This window comes from Rana temporaria, chromosome 1 (genome assembly GCF_905171775.1).
Source record: "Rana temporaria chromosome 1, aRanTem1.1, whole genome shotgun sequence".
Lineage (NCBI taxonomy): Eukaryota > Metazoa > Chordata > Amphibia > Anura > Ranidae > Rana > Rana temporaria.
Genome location: NC_053489.1, coordinates 390,865,070 through 390,878,771, shown reverse-complemented (window position 1 = coordinate 390,878,771; position 13,702 = coordinate 390,865,070). Strand labels below are relative to the sequence as shown.

The 13,702-nt window shown below is 41.0% G+C and overlaps 1 protein-coding gene across 4 annotated transcripts in view; it reads left to right on the top strand.

Annotated features, from left to right (window-relative positions):
• The window catches only part of NFIC (nuclear factor I C), a 193,478-nt gene that overhangs the window by 65,704 nt on the left and 114,072 nt on the right, over window positions 1-13,702 (top strand). For all 4 annotated transcript variants that reach the window (XM_040322597.1, XM_040322598.1, XM_040322596.1 and 1 more), the window contains exon 2: window positions 2,572-3,103. In XM_040322597.1, the coding sequence (XP_040178531.1) occupies window positions 2,572-3,103 (532 nt within the window). The remainder of the gene's footprint in view (window positions 1-2,571; window positions 3,104-13,702) is intronic.

Genomic DNA, 13,702 nt, shown 5'->3' with positions numbered 1-13,702 from the left:
TGATCGCTCCGTCAAATGACGGAGCGATCACTTGTAAACAAACCGGCGTCATGTGATGACACCGGTTCCTCCCTCTCCTCTCCTCTCTGTACCGATCGGTACAGTTTGAGAGGAGAGGGGGGAGAGCGGGTGGGAGCAGCAGCACTGTGGGCTGGATCTGTGACAAATGCAGTCACAAATCCAGCCATCCATCCCTGCGCAATACTCTGCAGTACCCTGCAATTCCCTGGGCAATACTCTGCATTTACCTGCACAATACCCTGCAATTCCCTGGGCAATACTCTGCAATTACCTGCACAATACCCTGCACAATACTCTGCAATACCCCGCACAATACTCTGCAATACCCCGCACAATACTCTGCAATACCCCCCACAATACTCTGCAATACCCCCCACAATACTCTGCAATACCCCGCACAATACTCTGCAATACCCCCCCACAATACTCTTCAATACCCCGCACAATACTCTGCAATAGCCCGCACAATACTCTGCAATACCCCACACAATACTCTGCAATACCCTGCACAATACTCTGCAATACCCCCGCACAATACTCTGCAATACCCCGCACAATACTCTGCAATACCCTGCACAATACTCTGCAATACCCTGCACAATACTCTGCAATACCCCACACAATACTCTGCAATACCCTGCACAATACTCTGCAATACCCTGCACAATACCCTGCACAGTACTCTGCAATACCCTGCACTACTCCAATACCCTGCAATACTCCAATACTCTGCAATACTCCAATACTCTGCAATATCCTGCAATACTCCAATACCTTGCCAATACTCCAATACCTTGCCAATACTCCACAATACTCACCACTCACCGCTACGATCGAAGCCAGGATAATTTTTTTTTATTTCAGGCTTCCCAGCCTAGAGGTGAGATGTGGGGTCTTATTGACCCCATATCTCACTGTAAAGAGGACCTGTCATGCTATATTCCTATTACAAGGGATGTTTACATTCCTTATAATAGGAATAAAAGTGATCAAAAAAATTATTTTTGGGCAAAAAAGTGTCAAACTAAAATAAATAAAGTAAAATGAACAATAACATATATATATATTTTTTTAAAGCGCCCCTGTCCCTGTGTGCTTACACACAGAAGCGAACGCACACGTAGTCCCGCCCACATATCAAAACGGTGTTCAAGCTACACATGTGAGGTATAGCTGCGAACGTTGGAGCGAGAGCAATCGTCTTGGCCCTATACCTCCTCCGTAACTAAAAACATGTAACTAATAAAAATAATTAAAACTTCGCCTATGGGGATTTTTAGTAGCAAAGTTTGGTGCCATTCCACGAGCGTGTGCAATTTTGAAGGGTGACATGTTGGGTATCTATTTACTCGGCGTAACTTCATCTTTCATATTATGCAAAAACATTGGGCTAACTTTACTGTTTTGTGTTTTTTTTAAGCACAAAACAGTTTTTTTTAAAAAAACACGTGTTCAAAAAATTGCTGCTAAAATACCATGCAAGATAAAAAATTGTAATGACCGCCATTGTATTCTTTGCTAAAGAAGCATATATAATGTTTTGGGTTTCTATGTCATTTTTGAGCAAATAAATGATGATTTTTACATGTAGGAGAAAAATTTCAGAATTGGCCTGGGTGCTCCAGAACGCCTGATGGTGCTCCCTGCATGTTGGACCTCTGTATGTGGCCACGCTATGTAAAAGTCTAACACATGTGGTATTGCCATACTCTGGAGGAATAGCAGAATGTGTTTTGGGGTGTAATTTGTGGTATGCATATGCTGTGTGTGAGAAATAACCTGCTAATATGACAGAAACAAGAAATATTTTTTTATTTTTACTGAATTTTCAGTCTTTTTTCTTTCATAGCGCAAACAATAAAAAACCCAGAGGTGATCAAATACCACCAAAAGAAAGCTCTATTTGTGTAAAAAAAATATGGGTACAATGTGGTATGACTGAGTAATTGTCATTCAAATTGTGAGAGCACCGAAAGCTGAAAATTGGTCTGGTTAGGAAGGGGGTTTAAGTGCCCAGTGGTCAAGTGGTTAAAAAAATAAGACAAACAAACGTTAAAGGAGAAGTAGAGCCAAAGCTATTGCTTCTCCTGGGCATCAAAACTAACTGCAGTCCTGTGACCCGGCAAAAGCCTGTTGTCGGCTGGCATCACAGAGCCACTCCAGGCTCTGAAATGATCCTGATCATAATATGGTCAGAATCTGCCCAGATGCCTGGACCAGCAGCAAGTCACTGAGAGCCTGAACCAGCTGCTCCTGTCCCCTGCCCAGCTCAGCGCTCCAGTGAGCACTCAAGGGAAGAGCAGAGAGTTGGTGACTGACAGTCACTGGCCCTCTACTCACCGAAGGGTGAGAAATAAACGATCGATAGTCTTTGATCTGTTGGTTCTCAGTCTTAGAGCCGGCAGGGGACAGATGCAGCATCGGATCGATGCTGCATCCATCTAGGTGAGTATATATATTTTTTTATTATTTTAGAAGCCCATACTTCAAGATACTTACATTTGTTAAGAATGCCTTTTTAAAAATCAACTTTATTTTTCTTCTTTCTAGGATGAATTTCACCCCTTCATTGAAGCTCTACTTCCTTATGTTCGAGCATTTGCCTACACCTGGTTCAACCTTCAGGCTAGGAAAAGAAAGTATTTTAAAAAACATGAGAAAAAAATGACTAAAGAGGAAGAACGAGGTGTAAAAGATGAACTGCTAAATGAGAAGGCTGAGGTTAAGCAGAAGTGGGCATCCCGGCTTTTAGCAAAGCTTCGCAAGGATATAAGACCAGAATTTCGTGAGGATTTTGTGCTATCTATAACTGGCAAAAAGGCTGCTACTTGTGTTCTCTCCAACCCAGACCAGAAAGGAAAGATTCGGAGGATCGACTGCCTTCGACAGGCAGATAAAGTGTGGAGGTTGGATCTTGTGATGGTGATCCTTTTCAAGGGCATTCCATTGGAAAGTACAGATGGCGAGAGACTGGTGAAGGCTGCACACTGTTCTAACCCACAGTTATGTGTTCAACCGCACCATATCAGCGTGTCTGTTAAAGAGCTAGACCTGTACTTGGCCTACTTCATCCGAGAAAGAGGTGAGGGGATGCCTTTGGCTGCTTTTAATACATTTTTATCTGATTCATGTTTGTGCTTAAATATCTTTACCTTATGTCATACCGTAGCCTCATAAGCAAAATATATTTTTCAAAAATATTGTATTCTGATCAATGTAGTTTTTTTTTTATAAAGCCTTTATGCATATTTTTATTAACATTTATATGTAGACCCAGTGTCTTGTAAAAAAAACAACAAGGGTTGGATATAACATTGCCAGGGATACCTAAAACAGTTACATACAGTAGTAAAACCATGCAAATATGGAAACAATATAAAGAACACTATGTACAAAATGTAAAAAAAAGTATTCATTCAATACTATTTTACATGCATTAAAAATAGTATTGAATAAATACTTTTTTTTACATTTTTTCCATGGTGTTCTTTATATTTTTTCCATATTTACATGGTTTTACTACTGTATGTAACTGTTTTGGGTATCCCTGGTAATGTTATATCCAACCCTTGTTGTTTTTTACAAGACACTGGGTCTACATGTAAATGTTGATAAAAATATGCATAAAGGCTTTATAAAAAAAAAACAACTCATATTTTAAATATCGTTACAAATTGTAAGCCCCACAGTTCTTTTAATTTTAAACAATATATAATACACTTAAAAGAGTTATATGGTCACATCATACACTTTCATTTTATAACATCAGCATTGTAATAACAATACAAACAGTAGTTATTTTTGACAATCCAATATAATCTTACTTGGAAAAATCGGTTGTAAAAATGCGGGCTGTCTGCTGATTATCTCTATCCACAACTTTCTGGATTCCCTACATGCTTTGCAGCTTCTCTACTGCTGTCCACTTTTGACTTCTAAGGACTACATATCCCAGTACAGGGACAGCCGCACAGCACTGAACCCATCACTAGGCCTGTCTTTTATTCTGATTGGATGCATGTGGCTGCATGAAAAACCTGCCACTCCCCAGGTGCATAAACACAGACCTCTGCACGGATGTACGTGTCTATGTGCACTTGTGAATGAACCCTTCAAGTGAAAGTGTCAGGCGTGAAAACAAATAGCTCGTGTGATATGTTATAGACAAGGCTAGAATGAAGCTTCATTGTATTTTGTCTGTTTAGCAAGACTCAATTTAAAGCCTTTTTGATCATCAGCCTAACAGGAGCCTCATTAGCTCTGATTTTGGATCTGTGTCTTTTCCTAGTACACTGACAGGACATGAAAAGCACAGACTTTACCTACCATTTACTGAGTGCAGCCCACTGCTTCTCTTCTACTCTAAAGCCCTGTACACACGATCGGATATCTGATGGAATCTAATCCGATGGATTTTTTCATCGGATATCCGATGAAGCTGACTTTCATCAGTCTTGCCTACACACCATCGGTTAAAAATCCAACCCGGTGACGTAAAACACTACAACGTGCTGAGAAAAATTAAGTTCAATGCTTCCAAGCATGCGCCGACTTTATTCTGAGCATGCGTGTATTTTTGACCGATGGATTTCCCCACCGACGATCGTTTTTTTTTCTATCGTTTTTTTAACCATAAGAACAATTTAAAACAGGTTCTATTTTTTTTCACCGATGGATAAAAAACCGATGGGGCCCACACACGATCGGTTTGTCCGATGAAAACGGTCCATCGGTCTGTTTTCATCAGACAAACCGATCGTGTGTACAGGGCTTAAGACCTCTTCATACATTATGCAGGCAGATGCGATACTGTTCCACAGTGCCACCCGTTCACTGGCTCACTATATTCCAACCTGTCAGAGAGAAAACTAATGCTGCGTACACACGATCTGAAATTCTGCCAAGAAAAGTCTGATGTGAGCTTTTGGACGAAAATTCTGACCGTGTGTATGCTTCTTCGGATTTTTGCTGTCGGAATTTCCACCAACAAATGATTGAGAGCAGGTTCTCTATTTTTCCGACGGAAAAAGTTCCTATCGGAAAATCCGCTCGTCTGTATGCAATTCCGACACGCAAAAAAACACGCATGCTCAGAATCAAGCAGAAGAGCCGAACTGCCTATTGAGCTTCATTAATCTAAGTTCATCGTACGCTTTGTATGTCACCGCATTGTTGACGGTCGGAATTTCCGACAAGATTTGTGTGACCGTGTGTATGCAACACAAGTTTAAGCCAACATTCCGACAGAAAAAATTCACGGTTTTCTTGTGTGTATGCGGCATTAGACACAATTTTGCCTGGTGCAGTAGGATGAGTTTAGACATCAGGGACCTGCTTTCCAAATTGTGAGTTAAAAAAATGAATGCCTACGCACTTGCAAATCTGTGTTACCTTTTTGGTTTAACCATATTTTATGGTATTCATATGCAATGCTGCAATCTGTTTAAATTCCTCTCTGGGATAAAGGCGGTCTTCCATCTGAGGGAAGTAAGGTAATCATTCTGTTAAGTTCTCTTTAGAAACTACTTTTTTGCTTGGGCATTTACTAGGGTGGATCTAGGCACACCCTATTTTCCCCAATCTCCTGCTCTTTTTCAGCCACTTGTTTTACTAAATGCAGCTGTATTTGTTTGACAGTTGTCTTTAGGCAGTATGGCCCGGATTCTCAAACGAGTTACGCCGGCGTATCTCCAGATACGCCGTCGTAACTCTGAGTCTGAGCCGTCGTATCTATCTATCTATCCGATTCTTAGAATCAGTTACGCATAGATTTGTATTAGATCCGACCGGCGTAAGTCTCTTACGCCGTTGTATCTTAACTGCATATTTACGCTGGCCGCTAGGGGCGTGTACGCTGATTTACGCCTAGAAATATGTAAATCAGCTAGATACGCGAATTCACGAACGCAGTACCGATACGCAGTTTACCCTAGGCTATTCCCGGCTTAAAGTTACCCCTGCTATATGAGCAGTAGATGCGGCATACCAATATTAAGGATGGACGTTCTTCCCCAGCCTCGAATTTTGAAAATTTTACGTTGTTTGCGAATAGGGCTGGGCGTCATTTACGTTCACGTCGAAAGCATTGGCTTCTTGCATGTTAATTTGGAGAATGCACACTGGGATACTTTCACGGACGGCGCATGCGCCGTTCGTAAAAAGCGTCATTTACGTGGGGTCACAGTAAATTTACATAACACACGCCCACATCTACCACATTTGAATTAGGCGGGCTTACGCCGGCCTATTTACGCTACGCCGCCGCAACTTTGGTTTGAGAATACGGCACTTGCCTGTCAAAGTTGCGGAGGCGTAACGTAAATAGAATACGTTACGCCGGCACAAAGATACGCCATTCTACGTGAATCCTGGGCCTATGTTTTATTTAAAAGTAGCAAAATAACATGATGCTTAGTAAATTAAATTATTCTTCGAAGTCGAACTAAACCCTCCAATCCTTCACAGCCATGGAAGCTGCCATCTTACTGTAGTTGCCATGGTGCTGCACATGTGATCAGCTATTGTGTATTTTTGGTTTAGATGCCAGTGTTTACCATAGATAAGACAGTGTCCAAGATTTTAGGAGTCCGCACAATGAATGGACCCATCTTAGTAATGCCCTTGAATGCGTTGAAAATTGGGTCAGGAAATTTACATCTAGCAAGTTTACTAAGGAGGTTGCAAAGGTTCTTTTACTGTCCAGTAATACTAATGTAAGGCTTGTGCTGCATTATAATTGAGATTCACCTGGATCAATTATGTTATTTAGGATTGCCCATTTACATTTTTGCTGATTTTGAAACCCCTATATATACAAGCATCTCAGATCAAATTCCCCTAAATTTAAATATGCTTTTAAATATGTATGCTTTTACATCGGTTTATACATGTTTAGAATAACTAATCTGCTTTTGGATGCACATTTTTAATAAATGCAGCTAAACTGAATGCACCCGAAATTTAACCTTGTGCATTATAATTAGGGTTGTCCAGATACCGATACTAGTATCGGTATCGGGACCGATACCGAGTATTTGCGGGAGTACTCGTACTCGCGCAAATGCTCCCGATACCTAAATAGAATACTTTTTTTGTATTTATCAACATGTTCTATGAAAATTCTTTGAGTTTTTTACTACTGCGTGACAAGCAAATAAAACATTTTTATTCATTTTTACTCATTTTTATTCTTTTATAATGTCTTGAGTTAGAGTTCTTCATAATTCTAAAGAAAATATCCTTAGTCTGTATTGTGGTTTGAAAACTGTCACATGACATTTAAAAAAAGTATCGGTATTCGGTATCGGCGACTACATGAAAAAAAGTATCGGTACTTGTACTCGGTCCTAAAAAAGTGGTATCGGGACAACCCTAATTATAATCATTACATACATTTATGGGTTTAGAAATGCCCTATAATTTCACATAATTGAATGGCAATGAGAATGAGGTCTAAGAACTGCATCAATGGATAATAACGTTTTGAGTTGCAGGGAAGTGCCAAATAATTTTAAGAATTTAAAAAAGGAGAATCATTTTCCTTATTTTTATATGGAGCATGATCTGGGTTTTTTTTGTTATGTTTGATTTGGAAGAAATTCAGTATCTATTATACAACATATGTTCTAGCAAGCATCTAGATCCCCGATGCACAACCTGTTGCCCAGGGCTGCTAACAGCCCTCGGGGACCCTACAGATGTTAAGTCAGTGTTTCCCTATTGCCCTGTTATAGCACTGATGTCAAGCAGTCTCGTGTGATGTGTCTTCAGTCTATGAATGTCAGTTGAAGCAGCTCTAAATACATAAAGGAACACAGAGGAAGCAACCTAGTGCAGTAATTGGGTGCTTTTATTGAAAGTAAAGAAGATGAAAAATTGGCCACTCACATGATTAGAAAGTGTAATGAGCAAAATTGAAAAACATCCATCACAGCAGCACCGCTCTGCTCTTCCATGAGTCCAAGGCTGAGTTGGGGTGTAACCAGCAATTCTCACCGCTGGGATGCGGCTCCAATCCACTTGAAGATCCAATGGAATCAGAGAGAAGGTTGTGACGTCACCCAGTGTTTGAAGTCCTGTTGTTTGCTGTTGTTTGGGACTCTTTTTATTGCACTCCCTGTATATTACTTGTGTATTCATATTAATGAACCTTAGGCCTGGTACACACGATAGGATTGATCCGCGGATACGGTCCGCCGGACCGTATCCGCGGATAAATCCTCTGCGGATTTTAATCCGATGGAGTGTACACACCATCGGATCGAAATCCGCGCCGAATTCCCATCGCGGTGACGTGTCGCGCCGTCGCCGCGATGATGACGCGGCGACATGCGCGACGCTGTCATATTAGGATATCCACGCATGCGTCGAATCATTACGACGCATGCGAGGGATGGGTTCGGACGGATCGATCCGGTGAGTCTGTACAGACCACCGGATCGATCCGTTGGAGCCGATTCCAGCGGATAGATTTGTAAGCATGTCTACAAATTTTTATCTGCTGGAAATCGGAAATATCCGCGGATAAATATCCGCTGGAACGTACACACTAGGGGATCTATCCTCTGAAACCGATCCGCTGAGATTTTTCAGCGGATGGATCCTCTCGTGTGTACGGGGCCTTAGTGTTGCATTCATTTGACTGGTTATATGGAATACAGAGTGTGGAGAGGTGGTGCTGTGTGTTGTGCTCATACATCTTTTATAGTTTTTTACTGGTCTTGAAGCATGTCCCCATCTTCAAACAGCTCTTATATATGGTTTACGGTCTCTGACAGTCTCCAGCAGCATGTCCGCAGTCTCTGAATATCTTCTTTATCATGCCTATAGTCTCTGACCATCTCTTGTATCATGTCTATACTCTAGCTATCTCTTGTATGGTGTCTGCAGTCTCTGACTATCTCTTGTATCATGTCTACAGTCTTCACTATTTTATGTATCAGATCCACAGTCTATATCTCGTGTATCATGCCTGCAGACTAACTGTTCTTTGTATCATACACAAGGCCTTTGAATATATAATTTTGTGTCTGCTGTCTCTGAGATTGAATATTCACTTAATTTTATGTGTGGTCCTTTGGTGATGTTGTGGCCCTTTGGTGACAATTGAAGCCCCCCATATCAAGAAAGTTGTCCAACAGTGTTCTAGATATCACTGTTTCTGGATAGGTAATTGAACTAGTGCAGATTAATGGTAGGGAGCTTTACTTATAAGTATTAGAGAACTATAGGCATGGTCTGAGACTTATTTTTATTAACCCAAACTATTCACATTTATATAATGCTTAGAGTATCTTTGGTCAAAATCAGGGTTGCACCGATAACACTTTTTTAAGACAGAGTACAAGTATCAATACTTTTTTCAAGTACTCGCCAATACATATTACCGATACTTTTTTTAAATGTCATGTGACAGTGGCACTAATATGCAGCACTACTAGATGGCACTGATGGGCACTGATTAGGCGTGGACTGTGCCAGTAGTTTTTTTTGGGGGGGGGGGAGGGGAAAGATAGCAATAATTTAAATGAAATCAATCCATTCACTCATAAGGGTTTATTTTACAGTATAATGTTTGCACTCAAGATTCACACAGTTTATACCCAGAATTCACACATTTTTATAATTGGATTACCGTATATACTTGAGTATAAGCCGATCCGAGTAAAAGCCGAGAACCTAATTTTACCACAAAAAACTGGGAAAACGTATTGACTCGAGTATAAGCCGAGGGTGAGAATGCAGCAGCCATTGTAAGCGGAAAAGAGGGTCAACAATGCCCATTTGCACGCCTCACTGTGCCCATTGCAACCTCACTGTGCCATACCTCACAGTGCCATACCTCACTGTGCCCATTGCAACCTCACTGTGCCATACCTCACTGTGCCCATTGCAGTCTCACTGTGCCATACCTCACTGTGCCCATTACAGTCTTACTATGCCTGAGTACCTGCATTCTTGACAGGCATTCATTTTTTAAAAGTCGTGTCTTCCTCCTGCGTTCCATTCTGTGACAGGCATTTGACACTGTGTTCCACTGTGTTCCACCTATCACGGAGGTCCGCTCATCCTCAGACTCAGTTTCCCAGCAGACACTGTGTTCAGTGTTCCGCCAATCACGGACACTCTTTCACCCTCGAACAAGAGGACATCCACGATTGGCGGAACACTGAACACAGTGTCTGCTGGGAAACTGTCCGAGGATGAGAGGACCTCCGTGATAGGCGGAACAGTGTCAAATGCCTATCACAGAACGGAACGCCAGGAGGAAGCTGCGACTTTAAAAAAATGGATGCCTGTCAAGAATTCAGGTACTGACTTGAGTATAAGCTGAGGGGAGTATTTTCAGCCCTAAAAAAAGGGCTGAAAAACTCGGCTTAAACTCGAGCATATATGGTAAATTGTTAAAAGGTGTGAATACTGGGCAAAAGGTGTGTGAATCATCTGCAAATACATTTATAAGTAGACCCCATACAGTATCTTAATGCTGAGGTTGAAACACTTGATATTACAAGGGTCAAAGCAACATCCTTGGATTACCCTTCATAGGTAGTTCTATTCTACGGAGGCAAAAGCTTTGGCTTCCTCAGATGAGACCATAACACTAATGCCCACATGACTTTGCAAAGCTTCAATGTTCACATATATTCTATGCATGTTTAAAAGTAATTTTTTTGGGGGAAAAAAGGAAATTAAAAAAAATTAAGTAATATAGTATACGGTTGAGACACAAATCATATTGTAATTGAATGTTATGAAAAAAATTCCTTTTCTTTTCAAATGTCAGCGCTGTAGTTTTCTGTAAAATGCAATGCAATATGGCAACCTGGAGGCTTGTGTGATTGGCTTACTGATTTTCCCAAAAGTCTGCACTAAAATTTAAGTCAGATTTGAGGATTCCCTTGCAACAATACATTTTTGATGAGACACTCCCAAAGGGAAATTACGTCTGAAGACAAGCAGACGTTGCCACTTTATTAGAGCCCTGCATGTACAGCAGCTGATTGATCAATATAAAATTACTCCCAAACAGATTCACATAGACACAGCTATTTCTTCAAAATAGCAAAAGGTAGGAATCTGCAACAAAGTTTGTTAAAATCTTTGGAATGTACATTGAGCAACCAGAGGGGAATGTTGTTTTCCCAACAAACGTGGAGTCACTCTTTAAATAGTTAGTTTGGGCTTTTGTATTTTATGAATGGGCCCAAAGCTTTCTCTTGTTGGCTGATGTGGAGATGTTGACATATGCCCGCCTTTCTACCTCAGCCAAGCAGAGGAAGCCATTCAACAAATAAAATGTTTTACGTAAATGGCTGAGCAGTGCTCAGCCTGACTCAATTTTGCTCTGGGAATGGGATGAAAAGCTGCCAGAACACATCACTATGTGCTGTATGTAGCTGATGCTACATATATAGTTTATACAGCACTGACAGCAGCCACAGTGTATTTTGCCAGGTATAAACTCAGCTTGGTTCAGATGGTGCTAAAATTTTCATGCCAACTTGGACGAGCGATATAAGCTAATAGGATTGGAGTAGTTGGGGGGTGTTTACCTACTATAGGTATGAACTTAGTGCTTCTCTCATTCACCGCGGCGATTAAAAGAATTCAGGGGCAACATTTGATATAGTAGGTAGTTTTGCAGTCTTTAAAACTCATAAAATTCATTGGTAAGCCATTCGTCCCGACGTCTTGGTTCTTGTAAAATGTGGCATTGCTACTTTGACCTTCTCAATAATCAGGGAAACCTATAAGTACTTAAATTTGAGCTGGGTTTAGATTGAGAAGAGGCACTATAATCCAACACTGTACAATTTCATTATCGTTACAGGCATATTTGGATGTATGTAAGGTTCGCTATGTTTGGTTTGAAATTTCAGAAATTTCATTGTACCATTTGGGAACTCTGATTAGCTGGTTATTAGGGAACAGAGGTTAAAGCACTGTAAAGGTTTTTGTGGCATATATAGATAGGCTAGTCATTTTCCTCTGCTTTCTTGCCTACTCAGACACACTGTCATATAAAATTGCCTGTCTTTTTCGTTTCAATCGTTTTTATTGGTAACTAGCTGAATACCCGGCGTTGCCCGGTCTTCCTATCTTAACCTTTTGGGGAGGAAAATCATAGTAATATAAATATACCCATCTTTTATATAAGGGTGTAGGTAAGGGTTAATTTAACTGTCATATATTTTTATTTGGCATATAAGTAATATGTGTACCAGGTATTATTGAAATATCTCCAGGCGTACAGAAGTTATGTGGGAACATACATTTCCCATTGATTTGCATGTGACTTTAAACAAAAACCCCGACCCTCACAAATGGGGGTAGTTAAGGGATAAATTAACTATCCTATAGTTTAAGTGGACATATAAGTAACATGTGACCAAGTGTTATCGAAATATGTACAGCCGTTTGGAAGTTATAAAGTAACATGTATTTCCCATAGAGTTGAATGGGACTTTAAAGAAAAACCCCGACCATGGCAAATGGGGGTGGGTAAGGGTTAAACCACCTATCCTATGTTTGTTGCTGACATATAAGTAACATGTGTGCCAAGTTTCATGTTAATATCTTTAGCCGTTTGGACGTGATGCTGGAACATACATACATACACACACACACACACGTTGAGTTTTATATATATAGATTTTTCAACATTAACACAAAAGTTTAATACATTATGGAAAGCCCACTTTGGCCGAACAAATTAAAGCAGAGTTCCCGAGGTCCAGCGATGAGGGCGCCTGAAGCCCCACTCCTCTCCCCTTTATTCTCAGCGGCGCCGTCATTGGAACTGTGGGCACGCACTGCGCATGTGCGAGTCGTGCTGCGCTTTCCGAGTGGACAGGCAATCTTCTGGGACCTGTGACGTGTCCCAGATTACCTAGAGGAAGAGGCCGCCTAGGGGGAGAGGAGGAGTCCCCTAGATGGCCGAAAAGCAGAACAAGGACGTCTCTCTCTAAAGTAGGCACCCACCCCCCCCCCCCACAAAAAAAATTACATGCCAAATGTGGCATGTAATGGGGCGAGGAGTGCTTAAAGCGGAAGTTCTACTTTTGGGTGCAACTCCGCTTTAAGGAACTGGGTGCGTACAAGAAAAAGAAAGGCAAAGTCAAACAGTCCAATAACTCATGGGTGGCTTCCCACTCATTGATCGGGTAGTCAGGATACTGAAGATGTAAAATCCGAACAGTAGATAGGGGGAACTATTGAGTAATATAAAATAAATAAATGTAAAGAAATAATATGCACAGGGCAGTCTATGCCTAACTTCGATTGTATTATTAACTGCTGCCTGTTTACTTACTTGGACTCTTGCAAGCCCTTCCGCTTTATATTTAGTGACTAGGCCTCTCCAGACCAACGATGGGTTAAAGGTTAATCCATCTTGTAGGAAGAATGGAGAATGAAAGATGAGTGGGAGAAAAAAACTGAGGGGGAGGCGAGAAGGATTGGGTAAGATAAGAGAAAACCCACAGAGAAAGAGATGTGAAAAGAAGAAAGTGGTAGTGTCTAGGTTCCAGGCTATGGCCCTGCTATGTAGGGTGCTATTGTCTCTCCCTCCAGATCAGGTGGATTCTGATATTTTAACCATGAATTCTGTGTTTTCTCAAAGTGTTCTAGCTTGTCCCCATGGATAGCCACCATATGTTCATTGATCATGATCCATGTA